Source organism: Opisthocomus hoazin, chromosome 1, assembly GCF_030867145.1.
Source record: "Opisthocomus hoazin isolate bOpiHoa1 chromosome 1, bOpiHoa1.hap1, whole genome shotgun sequence".
Classification (NCBI taxonomy): domain Eukaryota; kingdom Metazoa; phylum Chordata; class Aves; order Opisthocomiformes; family Opisthocomidae; genus Opisthocomus; species Opisthocomus hoazin.
In genome coordinates this window covers 62,050,832-62,064,519 of record NC_134414.1, presented here as the reverse complement: position 1 = coordinate 62,064,519, position 13,688 = coordinate 62,050,832, and the positions used below count along the sequence as shown (strand labels likewise).

General features: G+C 40.1%; 1 protein-coding gene across 3 annotated transcripts in view; it reads left to right on the top strand.

The window, feature by feature from the left end:
* The window catches only part of ABCC4 (ATP binding cassette subfamily C member 4 (PEL blood group)), a 156,310-nt gene that overhangs the window by 38,814 nt on the left and 103,808 nt on the right, over window positions 1-13,688 (top strand). For all 3 annotated transcript variants that reach the window (XM_075423797.1, XM_075423791.1, XM_075423805.1), the window contains 4 exons: window positions 1,544-1,633; window positions 1,994-2,185; window positions 3,730-3,824; window positions 3,930-4,016. In XM_075423797.1, coding sequence (XP_075279912.1) covers window positions 1,544-1,633; window positions 1,994-2,185; window positions 3,730-3,824; window positions 3,930-4,016 — 464 coding nt within the window. The remainder of the gene's footprint in view (window positions 1-1,543; window positions 1,634-1,993; window positions 2,186-3,729; window positions 3,825-3,929; window positions 4,017-13,688) is intronic.

Genomic DNA, 13,688 nt, shown 5'->3' with positions numbered 1-13,688 from the left:
CCCTGACCTTAGCACTAGCTGAGCAGGTGAACGATGTACTCTGGACCAAGAAATCGAATTCGTGGTAAAATGCTGACTGGGAGGGGGTAGAGAGAAGGAAAAAAGCCCCGTTGATGCCACCTTGTGGAAATGAATAATAGCAACAGAAGTAGTTTTGCAGCGTTGCACACAAGATGCACAAGTTCGGGTTCTCCCAGCGCGACTGATTTCATGTGTCTGCGAGGTGGGAGCTGTGGTGGGGGACGCGCAGCCGTGAGCTCTGGTTTGGCTGCCGCCGAACCGAGCCTTGCTCCTGGCACTGGTGAAAACGTGTGTGCCAACCTAGATCTCCTCACCATCGTGCCTGTGCGTGGATACCGTACTGTGTCTCTCCCATACAAGTTGAAACGAGTTGCAGGCTTCCCCTCTTCACGGTCCCAGAACTGGGCCATGTGGCATCTTCCATGCAGGTTTAGGTGGCCAGGTCAGCCCTTTCAGCTTCAAACAGGGGCTGGAGATCTTAAGCAGGCTGCAAGTTGTTAGGAGGTACACTAGATATTCTGCACCTTGCTCTTCTTTCTTGAAGCTTAAGGCTAGGGGTTTTTTTTGGTCCTTTAACAGAAATACTGCTTCTTTTTTTCTTGTTGATGGTTTTTGGGTTTTTTTGTTGTTTTTTTTTTAAATGCATGTATTTTCCTATTTGCATTTTAGTGTCAGTCATGCTTAGTGCGGTCTAAGATGCATGTAAAGGCAGATCTTGTTACGAGGGTGTTTTGCTGTAATGAGGGGGAGCTGCAGCAGGCCCTTAGGAATTGCAGTTTCGCATAGCTATTAAAGACGTGAGCACCCTTTCATGAGAAATAGGCATTTTTACAGCCTTGATAGGAGAAGTGCAAAATGTGTTGGGAAATAAGCTCTTATCAGTAGAGTAACATAAAGGATAGGCATACTAAAAAGGAATATTAAACAAACAATCCTAGGGTAGTGTATTTTCACACAACTAGCCCACTGTGTAGTCTGTGAGACGTCTCTGAGAATCCATGATATACAAGATGAATTTGTGTAAAATCAAATGACGTTTTTCTGTATTCGCTTTGGATAGAGCCTTGACTAGAGCAAAAACAGACCTGGCTTTTCTGAGAGCGCCTCAGCCCTCCCTTTCTCCAGCATTTGTCCAGCTCCTCGGCATTGCCGGGTGTGCTGTGCCGGGGCTGCGGATGTCGGTGCGACAGCCAGCGAGAGGTCCAGTTTCCGAGACTGCCGCCCCAGCCTTGCGCTGAGCTGCAGTGAGGATGCGTGGGCTTTGGGGAGGCATTGCTTCTGCTGCCTTTGGGCTCCTTATTCCCTGAACGCTGGTTTGTCTGTAATATGTTTGTGCTGAAAGATCGGGGTCTTTCAGAAGTGTTTGTGAATTACTGAAGAGGCAAACTATGTCTGAAAATATGGTGGGCATAAGGGCTGTTAATTTTCAGTGTTTATATGCATTGTTTTCTGTTTCTAAAGAGTTGTTTTGAAGGTGTGTATTTCATTACTGAGGAAGCCCAATTTTTTCTCAAATCCATAGAGTTTAGAAAGCCCAGCACTTCAACAACTTTCATTTACTGTCAGACGAGGGGAATTACTGGCTGTGATTGGTCCTGTAGGAGCTGGAAAAGTAAGTCTTAATGTTTACTCCATTCTGTAGAGTTTTTATGAGCCTGTTAAACAGGACTAGAGACTTCAAAATGTATGGTTCCTTTCTATGTATGATACACTTCACATCAAGATGCTGGTATTCAAGAAAGGCAAATATCCTTCTGGGGGTGGAGAGGAGGTGGTTCGGTGTTAAACAGTACTTTGTACGTTGCTTCTGGACTGCATCTAAAGAATTCTAGTGCTCTTCTACTGTTAGCAAGTAGTTTGAGTGACAAGGTGAAACAGGCCATCGTGCCAGTATACACTGCTCAATCTCTGTGATGTCTTTAATGCAATCAAACTTTTCAATTTTTACTTTTCTTTTTTTAATCTTTTCCAGTCTTCGCTCTTAAGTGCTGTGCTTGGTGAGCTGCCTAAAGACAAAGGTTTGATAAATGTTACTGGAAGAATTGCCTATGTTTCTCAGCAGCCTTGGGTGTTTTCTGGTACAGTAAGAAGTAATATACTGTTTGACAAAAAATATGAGAAGGAAAAATACGAAAAAGTTCTAAAAGTCTGTGCTCTGAAAAAGGTATGGTTTTGTCTTCGTATGTTTTATTTTCACTGTCTTTGTTTTTATCTTAGTGTTTTTTCAGAGTTGTGGTACATGCCACAGTATATAATATATAGAATTGATTATTATCATGTGAAATAATCCTATCACTTAACAGAAATACAAGTAACTATTTTTGACATCCCTGAGTAAGCACATTCTTGTAATTCCTAAAACTTTCACTAGAGGGAGGCACAGCTTATGTGAAGCACAGACAAATTTGGAAACAGCTATTCCCAATTATTTAATTTCATAAGCATGTTTAGCCTATTTCACTGGTATTATGGTAGGGGTGTGTGTAAATACAATAAAAGGTGGAAAACAAATGATCAAGTTAGCAATATCTGCAGTTTCCATTTTAGAAATATCCTTTGTGCTTTTTTTAAAAATAAATGTCGTGGATATCATGTATTATGCATTGCTGACAGCTATCAAAAGAACCTTAGTGCCATATATTGGAGAACTTGCTGAGCCCAAGTAGTTTTATGAAAAAATATTTTTGAAAGGTCTGTGCGCAAAGGAGTTTGTGACATGAGATATAGAAGAGGATTAAGCCAGATTTGTCAAGAAACGGACATTTTGCTTGGCAGCTAAACAGATTTTATGCAGCATGTTATGATATTCCTGTCAGCAAAGACACAGGTGAAAAGCAGATGGTTACTGTGATGAAAATTTTTTTTTGCAAGGTTTTTGGACATGGTAGATAGAGTTTTAATATCTCCTGCTGATATTCAGTCATATGCAGTTGTCTAAATGTAAGGTTTTAGTGACTTTAAAAGGCAGCAAACTGCATTTGGAAAAAACCCCCACTTCATATTTGATGATAGATTTGCTTTCATATTTCTTTTCAAATGTATGTATCTGACAAAAACTGTGAATAAACTTTCAGAATGTGTTTTGTAGCTTAATATAAAACATGTGTATTTCCTGAATAGGAAATAGTGTTCTACATCATATTATTGCATCATTTTGTTCTCTGACTTGTAGTCCCAAGCCCCATAAATTAACCAAATTTGTGTGGTGAATGTTATGATTATTTCTCTTGGGTACGCTGCAGTAAGAATAAAACTAATGCAGTTCCTGGGGACAATGGGAAATGGAAGATAATGTACTGATAATAGTTCAGTTTTATTTACTGTGACAGCTCGTTTTGTTCTAGTAAAAAATAATTAACTTACTGTTATGCTTCATAATTCTTAGTTTGATTTTCTGAATCACCAGCAAATATTCCATGTAACACTAAGACTAGTAGTGCACTTCCCTCTGGCAAAGCTGTAGAAAAAGTGAACTTTAAGATCTCACCTATTTTTCCTGCTTTCTTAATTATCTTTTGCTGAAGGTACAAAGTCATAGAGTAATTGCAGATATTTCATTTAGTATGAATCCTTGTATTTTAATGTGAGATAAGTTAATACTTTTCAAACAAGAAAACGTTACGTTGAAGCGGCTTTGTCAGTCTTTGAAATTAAAATGGTTAAAAAAACCCCAAATAAATCTTGCTATCTGTTCTTTCACATTCACAGGACTTGGAATTATTAGAAAATGGTGACCTAACAGTAATAGGAGATCGTGGAGCTACACTGAGTGGGGGACAGAAAGCCCGTGTAAATCTCGCCAGGCTAGTGATTTTGCTGTTTCTAAAATTTACAACTTGTCAGGCTTCAGTGACTAAAGTAAACAAGCTTAAGACTTTGTGATACTGACTTTTCTTTAAACATTGTAGGGCTGTATATCAAGATGCAGACATCTATCTTTTGGATGATCCACTGAGTGCAGTAGATGCTGAAGTTGGAAGACATTTGTTTGAAAAGTATGTTATCGCTTTATTTTCAATTAAAATAGAATTCTTATCTTCTGATTCCATGTAGAAAAACTTGAGAAGGCATTTTTGGGGAGATGGATCTCTTCACAAAACTTAACACATTCACTTTCTGCATTTGTTTTTCCTCCATTTTATGTGTTTGGAAGGCGTAGTTTTTTTCCTGTATGTCTCTGTCATTTTGTTCTTTATTTATAAAAGTCTGTAAAAGTCTGTTTTGAAGATACGATGATTACAATTATTCTTAAGGGAATATATGCCATTTTCTTGAGGAAAACATCAGATTTCATACATGAGTATTGGGTTTTATGAATATTGGGACTAAGTTGAAGAATAATGTGGGGTGGAATTTTAAATCAGTTCTTAGTTTGCTGGAGTAGTTTAGTTTGCGTAGTAATAAGCACTTAATTCAGGTGGCTAAAGGAAAGGACAGAACTCTCTTAGATTCTCGAGTGATTTTTCACTTTGGTTCTTGAATAGTTGAAATTTCTCTGATGTGGGTGGAGCAGGGAACCGTGGTCTGCAAAGTAGACTGTGGAGAGTGGAAATAGAGGAAAGGAGAATGTATAAGCTTACCATGAAAGACAGAGTTATTGAAATTTCCCTCATTTCTGAAGAAATAGGACAGTGTTCATTAAAAGTCAGGTTCCCTTCTCAATAAATTTCCTCTTCTCCATCTCTCTCTTCTTTCACGCTGCCTAATCTACAGCACATAGTGAGTATGAGAATAATCCAGTTATTCCCAGCTAGTGTTTTGTCCTTGGTTCTTCATAGCCTGTTCCTCTCACTATCAAAAGGTATGATCTAGAATTTGTTAGAAATACAAGGAGAAACTTACATTGACTGAATTCAGTGGGCTTTGGTTGAAGCCTTAAATAAGAGCATTTTCTTGGGCATACTTACGTCCTTTGAATTTCGTGTTCCAAATACATGAATTGATTTGGTTTTACTGTTGTTCCGTCCTCTCCACCCCTACACAATCATGAAGACTTGTCTTGCAGAAATGATCATAGAATTTGCATTGACTACCATTACATGCGTGTTCTTTTTCCCCATGTGGTGAAGCTTTTAGTATCTAAATTTGAGAATTGTACATCCTGTTGATGTTTGCAGTTTCAAATCTGGAGATGCCTCTGAAACCCCATCAGCATTTTGGTTTATTTTATTAATTTCTTCAAACGGCTACTATTTGTTTCCATCAACCGGTATGGAGTTAAGAATTTTGTGATGCATAGGCTTTGTGTTCATTATTCTGTGCAGGATCATTTTCACCTGCCATGACTGATGAATGGAGATCATTACTTCTGTAGTTCACATCCTCTACCATATTCCTTTAATGCCTGTTCAAGCTATCTAGGTGTTAGCTGCTGCTTTTCTGTTTCCGCACAAGATCGCTCCACGACTCCAGCACCTGAGTGTATCAGTGCCTGAGTTCTGAAAATGCACCCACCTGAGCTGTCAGCCTGTCTCTCCCTTAAGTTTTTTTCACAAAGGGGAAAACGGGAAAGTACAGTAGTGCTTTGCAAAAGAGGTCGGGTTGCCTCTTCAATTTATTCTGTGTTTTATGTGAGCTGTGACATTGGGAACGTCTGCATCTTGCTGCAAAACTGTCAGTCTGAATTTTTGTATGTTCAAAGCCATAAAGGAGCCAGAGACCATTGCTCTGCGAGCACAGTGTATGCTTAGCTGATAAACCTATGGAGGTAAGGAGGAATAAGGAGATTATCTCAGAGAGTCTGGAACGCAGAAAACTAGCTGGGATTGTCTACTTTCATTTACTCTTCCTCCCCAACTCTAGATCAGCTTGAATGAAACAGATAAAGGTAGAATGACAGCATTTTGTGGCGAAAATGGACTGGGTGGAGTGGTAGTGGCAAGGAAAACTGAGCAATGCCTCCCTGATCAAGATCTTAAGGGAGGGCTTTTGTACAAACAGAAGTTGTCTTCTGGGGCCTTCATGGCAGCTGTAAAAGGTGCTGGGGGTAGTGGGGAGAGTGTTACTTACAGTAGCTCGCCTTGAATAACAAGGCAGGGCATGTCATTTAATGCTTCCTGAATAGAGCTAGGAATGTGAAGAAGAGAGCGAGCACTTGGGTGAGAATGTTTTCTTAGAACATGGTGCTGAGGAATGTCGAAGAGACCACTTCCTACAGGCTGCCCCCAGGAGTCCAAACCGCGAGGCATGAAACAATGGACAAGATGGAAGAAACAGGGTTATTAAATGAGAATCTGAAATGGATATTGTTCAGTTCACTCGCACTTCCCCCCTGCCTTGTAATTTTATGTTAATGTTTAATTTTTTTAGAAGTGTCAAGTGTTGTATGTGTTGACGTCGAAAGATAGGTATGTTCCTAGTAATTCCCCAGAGCTCTGATCTGTGGATGGCTGGTTCATTACGTTTGCAGCTTCTCCTCGTTCTTTTCAACTACTGCAGTAGAGAGTTTAAAATATATAAATACTTTTCAAAGGAGAAAGAATGTGAGTAGCACAGCTCCAGTGGGAAAACAGTCCATGATATTCTTAAGAGACCTAATCCCTTATTAATAATTTCTCCATCGTACAGACAAGTTGTTCCGTGGATGGTGGAGCAGATAAAGCCAGTTTTTCAATGATTTTTCTCTCTCCTGGTCAGATTCTTTGGGGCCTGGTAAGGTATAACTGGAGATTCCTTGTTTTTATGTTATTTGTAGCCTCTTCCTGTGAGTTCTCGTCATAGTTAGAGTTAGCAGTAGGCATGCTTTAGCCTTTTCCCAGTGAGAGGGCGTCAGTATAGTTCTGTGTTTTTGTGTGTATTTGTGTGTGTATGAAAAATATGCATATATATTTTTGTGTGTATATATATATATAAATAAAAATAGCCTTTCATTAACTTAAGGAGTGTGATATTTGGAGATCTGTAGTTTTGAAATGAGGGATGCCCATACAGATGTAGTAGCACATTTCCTTGTATGATGAAGCTTGGAATGACCTGTGATATTCTAAGAAAATCATTGTTGTGCTTGGATCCCAAGAAATCCCCTGTTCTCCCTGTGCATCTTTGTAAACATATTTCTATAGATTGTATGGTTTTAGATCACCTTTAGATAGAAATCAAATTGTGTCGCATCAGTGATACTGACTCAAAAATGGTGTTTTTAAGAGTGAGATTTATGTTCCATTAGTCTGTCGAGATGAATGGTTTTATCTAGGCATTGTTCTTCTGTTGTATCTTATGCAGTGGCAGGAGCTGTGCGCTAGTCTAAGCTGATGATCAGCCTGGTTTCTTTCAGTTCCTTCTCTGTGCTTGTGAGAATAGACAGAGTTGCAGGACAGTTTGGGAATCTTTCAAGATGAGACCGGAAGTTGTGGTGATGCTTTGGAGTGGAATGCACGGGTGTATCATTCCTATTATCAAACAGAATTCTGCAAATGTCTTTTTTTAGCAGGAAGCTGTTTTGAATGTGTGGTCATTTGTCTTTTCTCTCTGTTTTGCCTCTGCAGCTAGATAAAAGCTGCAGAAGAAATCATTACATTTATCACAGTACTGACTATGAAGCAATGAGCCTTAGCATCCATTCAGATGGAGCACCATGGTACCAGGCGATGGCCTCCCGTAGGAACTCAAGGGACATGTAGCTGGGCAGTGGGTCACGGGATAACCATGTGTTGAGGCTGACTTGGAGAGTCACCTGGCAAGTTGACTGGGTGTCGTCAAAGATAAAGTCTCCACTGCCATCTGAGGTAACTGAGCATCCCTCTGCAAGAGAGGGAAGGGAGCAGGCGTGGTTTTGTAGCAAAGGTGTCCGTCATAATTGCAGAAAAAGGTGAGGAAGAATTGAACAGACAGCAAAGGGGAGTGGGAAATTCCATCATGTGAAGCACATGGATTAGGAGAGCCTGAATTCCGTAGTGCATTCTTACCTAAGCCCCTGAAGTGTTTGAGGGGAGGAGCAAAATGAAGTAAGGAAAATGAGTAAAAGGATTTTTTGTTTTTAATTAAATACACAGATCTGAATATTTACTTCATTGAAAGTAATTTGATTTTTGGAACTTTTACAAGTCCATGAATGCTTTCGGTCTTGTATCTCTCAAAGTGGACTATGACTGTAGATCTGTAATGTTGGAGCTTTGAAGAAAAAGTACTATTATAGTGGTGTAGACAATTAAAAGCAAGTGGAGCTCATAAGTGCTGTAAAACTAGCAGATAACAGGTAGAAGGTCTTGTTTCTGTAGAGGGATTACAGACACAATCAGTGTGTCAGAGGAACGATGCAACAAGTCAGTGTTGTGTTTAAAGGCATATACATATTACATTGGATTAGATACTAGGAAAAAATTCTTTACTGAAAGAGTGATCAAGCATTGGAACAGGCTGCCCGGGGAAGCAGTGGAGTCACCATCCCTGGAGGTGTTAAAAACACGTGTGGATGTGGCACTTCAGGACATGGTTTAGCAGGCAAGGTGGTGTTGGGTTGATGGTTGGACTTGACGATCTTGGAGGTCTTTTCCAACCTTAATGATTCTATGATTCTATACGTGCTTTGTCCACTGATGATAAGCGTACAGAGGAGCTGGTGTGTAAATTTAAGGATTTCACTCTGCTCCCTTTCAGGTAGGATCTCTTTAAGTCAAGGATGTCTCTAAGGCCTCCCACATTGTGTTTCACACCTGATCCATGCTCACTATGTCTCAGATACCACTGCAGTGGTTACAGCGCTAAAGAGAAGTACTGGGCAAACTTGAATGCCGTATACCTCTTCTTTTATATTACAGCTATTGCTCTTAAAAACATACTAGCTATACGTTTACATTTAGATGACACCATTGGAATTCCTTGAGCTTCGTTGTGTTTATTGTAGGGAATATGTTTAAAAGGTATGAATATGTTGCTTGGGGTTTTGGGGTTGGTTGTTTTTTTTTTCCCCCCCCAAAAAGTGAAAAGCATAAGTGAGATCACTGTATGTTGTGGGTTTTCAAAAAACTAAAATTTTATGTTTGTCTTGCAGAAATATGTGTGGTTTTGGTTTTTAAACTCACATGATAACAAAAGCAAAAAAAAAAAAAAAAAGCAATTGCAAAATTCCGGTGTAGTTCTGTGCTTAAATGGTCTGTGGGTGCAGTTGCAAAACAGTTGTTACGAATACTAAACCAGAAATAAGCTTGAGAGGGAGGTACGCAAATTCATAGAAGTTTGCGAAGAGCTACTTAAACACTAAGATCTCGGTCTCAAAAAGTCCCTAATATGTGGACTCTGGAATCTGGAAATGTGTACCAAAGGAAGTATCATTGTATGTTTGCTTAGATACTTTCTTCAGCCATCCATTGCTGGCTGATGCCTGGGACTGGCACTTTATTTTGTGCCAGAACAGTTGCCCTTACGCATTAGCCCAGTGGAGGCTGGGACTTGTCATGAGATGGAGGTAAATGGTTAGCGAGATAAACATAGAAATAGAAACAGCATAGCACAAGCAGGTGTGGGGTTTTTGTATCTGGAAAACATATCACACCTTTTTTTGTTTTTGAAAAATTGTAGACTTCGAAGTGTACAAAAACAGATGGGGAATTGTTCTCCCTAAACCACTTTAAATTTAAAGGGAAAGGAGAGGAAAGCGAATGTAGTAAGTAAATTAATATAACAAAGGCTTTATGCCTGTGAGAACTTCTGCATGTGCTTTAATTTTATCTTGGTGGTTATTTCCGTTGAAGCAAACAGAAGTACTAACTAAAGTTAAACTTGCATGTGAACTTCCAAAAATGAGAGGCAAAAAGAAAGGTAAGGAAGAAAGTGGAATCATTAAAGAAGAGGCACTTTGCAGAGGTGAAAGAAAGCTGGTGCTTGGAGATAAAAACTTAAAAAAGATTAAAGACCAACTTGTCTCAAAGAAAAGAAACCTTGATAGGGAAAGAAGAACAGATGAGGATTCGTATGCACGAAAGCACCAAGACACTGCGTTTGCATAGAGGAGCACTGTGTTGTAAGCCCCCTTCTGAGTAAGTGTCTTCTGCTATGTGCTCTGAAGTATCAAAGCTCAAGCTAATTTGTTTTTTAATTGTGTAGAAATTTGCTGTCAAAGTGCAATGGATTTTTTAAATGGGTAATAGTATACTGTCACTTAGATTTGTTTACTTAAAATATTTTTTGTTTGTTAATTTGTTTTTAATTGGAAGAGTGTAATTTCTGGAGAGTTCTGTCCCAAGTCTGGTATTGCTGGTGATAAGTGAAGGTCACTGATGCTACATTTTCAGGTGATAGAAAACTGGGCAATGCTCAGGTGATAGACAATTGGGCAATGCTTCAGGCTGTTCTGGAGACGGACAGGGATTTGGAAAGTCTTGGTTACAGGATGTCACTTAATAGACTCATACTGGAGGGACAAGTCCAAAGTCTTGGCTCCATGAACACACAATGAGCAGGGATCAGTAGTGTGGCAGTCTTATGGAAAAGGAGGTGCAGATGGTGGTAGATCTTATGATCCAGCAAGAGTCAACAATGTCATGCTCTTGTTAAGGAAACTGTGCCCTGGGATTTATGTCCAGTACTGTAGCTGGCAGTAGAGATAGCGTAATCTTCCTATTATGTTTTGTACCTTAAGGTCTCAACTGGCATAATGTTTCAATTTTGTGCACATCCAAAAAATGTAGACCAGGTTCAGACTCCAGTGTAGCCCATCAAGCACATTCAGGTGTCGGGGAGGGGGGAAGAGAAAACTGTTCGTCACTTTAAAAAAAAAGAAAGAAAGAAAATAAGAAATAAGTATATTTGGATTTGGGGGACACCCACCCCCCCGGGTCTAGAAGAGAAAGACAATGTATTAGTGTATGAAGTGACTGCGTACACATGAATAAATTGATCTACTGACCTTTGGGAAGTAGTGGATTTAAATTGCACCAAAAGACATAAACTTGGACTTCAGAGAAATATTTTGTGACAGTGAAGGCAGCTTGCCCCTGGAATACGTTTTCAAAGATGTTGGAATTTCTGTTGTTGAGCTGAAAACAAATAAGCATGCAGAACAACCCATCCAACATCCACCAGGAACACTTTGAAGTTTAAAATGATGCTTACTTGGGGAAGAGGATGCAACTTCTATAGTTCCTTCGTCACCCTTTCCCTTGTGCTGAAGAATCTTTGGGTCTTCCATGTCTGGATCTTCTCTGGCTGTGTGTGTCTCTGTGCACTTGTGTATTTAAAAAATGTGGCAATGGTGACTGCAATTTGTGCAGTAATTTGTCCTGTTGTCATACACCGAATGTGCTCAGAGTCTAACTGACAGTGTGCCCCTCAAGAGCAACGGAGAAGAACAAGGAAGGTGAGCTTTGTGGAGTTTTAAACAGCAGGTGAAAAGGTGGTGGCAGTTCTGGGCGTGCTCCAGCAGACATCTGAACCCTGGGACCAGCTATGTCTCCTTCTGAGGCAGACTTTCGCTGGGCTCTCTGCATCGTTGGCGAGAAAGGGAGACAGGATCAGATGGCAGTTCACCTAGAATTGGGTGTTTCACGCAGAACTGATGGTTGCTTTTCTTCAGTTACACAGAGCAGTATTTCTAAAAGGAGATGCGCGATGAAACTAAGCTTTAGTGAACCAGTTAATACCATAAACACTTATGGACTATTTTGGGTGATTTGGTTTTGTTTGTTTTTTTCTCTTTCAGTTCTAAGACAATACCAAGTTTTCACTAGTAAGGATGTGGTGAGCTCTCTGAGTTTTGTGCCAGCGCTTTTATCACGTTTGGTTTTGCTGAGCTGCTCTTTGAACTCTGGCTTCAGTCTTCTGTGGCAGCCAAGGCCCAGTACAAACTTAATGCTCGCTGCAAGCTGCAGAATGGATTTTGTCAAATGGGGGAGAGACTATTAAAAAAAAAAAAAAAAAAAAAAAAAAAAAAAGGTTTCCAACATAAAGCTCAAAGAGTTTGTTTTGAAACAGATGTTAAGTATATACTTAGTATTTTACTAGTTTTGCAACTTGTGTGCTTCATGATGATACAGTATTTTAAATGGCAAAATTTTCTAGTGAGCTGTCTGAGCAGTGAGTTGTTTAACTCAGTAATAGATCTAAGTATACACTCTTTGTTGTGATTTTTCCTCCCTGTGCTCATGCCAGTGAATTGTGACAACAATTTTTCTACTCACTTGTTATCAAGAAACTATTCAGCTAGCTTCTTTCTACCCAGATAGACATCAAATCGAGAGTTGTTGTTTTTTTAAAAAAATTCTCAGTTGAGTGAGCTGATGTATCAGTGAAAATATAAATTTCCACAGAGGTCATTTTTGCCTTCTCTCCTGAGATCAAGATCATGCAGGTTGCTGTGCTGACAGCTCTGACGGTTCTAATTGGTTTGCTCTGATGCTGCGATAACCCACTTTTTTTTTCTCTTCTTTTTTTTTCCCCTTCCAAATGCAAACCTGAAGTGCAGTGGGCTCACCATGATGAGGATGAAGATTTAAAGGTTTTAGCAGCCGTTGGATTTTCTAGTGGCTAGTTTCTCCCTGTAAGCTGTTAGACATACACCTGGCACACAGAAAATTCAGTGATCAGAGTGGTATATAGGCTGTGGGACCATGTAAGGGAAAGCTAGATCTCTTGATGGTGAATACTTGATGTATTCTCTTTTAGCAGCTTTCCTGCTAGGCAAGTAAATATCCTTTCTGATCTTTGTCCAGTTTTCTGTATAGGTTTTGGTGAAGATTATGTTTTGTTGCGTGTCTTCAGCTGGTGCTCTGGTTGCCATGTGGTTTGTTTCAGTGACTGTTCCGAGGGTGGACAGTAGCCACACCAGAATAATACTCCCATGAAGAGCTTGGTGCGTAAATAATTGCAACTGCTCCAGTTGTTAAGCTGCTGCAAATACCTTGATTAATGGTTATCCTGGACACCTAAGAGTGACACCATAGTTTTATAGTTGCTGCTTGAATGCTGCATAGCAAGCACGTAACTTTCTCAGGAAGACTGTTGCTTTTAACTCAAGGTTACTGCACAGTTTAATTGGAACAGTATAATGTGCTTTCTGTGGGTAATTATGCTTAGTACTAGTGTCAACCATGCTATGGTACTGTACTTCCTACAGTGTTTGTAGGAGTGATAAAATAGATGTTAAAAGCTGCATAGGAAGTTAATCGGATATACAACATGAATGTATGAAACGCTGTAAGCAGTATGATATCATTGCTGTTAAGCTCATGGTCTTTTTCTGCCTTATTCCCCTTACTGCTTATTTGCATTTCTCCATTGAATTTGTGCTACTGGATTGCTGTGGTTTTGCTTGTGTTTTTTGGGGGGGCTGGAGGGAGAGAATCTCTGTGTGTTTTTTTGCTTGTTTTTCTTTTGTGGTGAGTGCCACCCTCCTGTGTCATGTTAGCAAACGGGAGTTAGCGTGTTAGTGAAAATGAGCTGAACAGGAGCAGATCTGTGGAGCAAAAGGTGCGGTGCCCAGGTCCCTGTGTGGTGCAGAAGGTTCTGCTTTGAGCAGGCTGCAGCCTGGCCCCATGGGCAGTGTTCTTCTTGGCAGCGGGATGCTGGCGAGGGGTGCTGCTGTAGCGTGGGCTCCCGCTTGGTTTCGCCTGGGAGAAATCTGGTTCATAGGCCCCAGTACCACGCAGCGGTATGAGCCGCAGCACAATGAGTTGAGGTAACTGGGCAATGATCTTCCAAAATCTGTTCCTGATCCAAGTGGAAAATGCTAATAT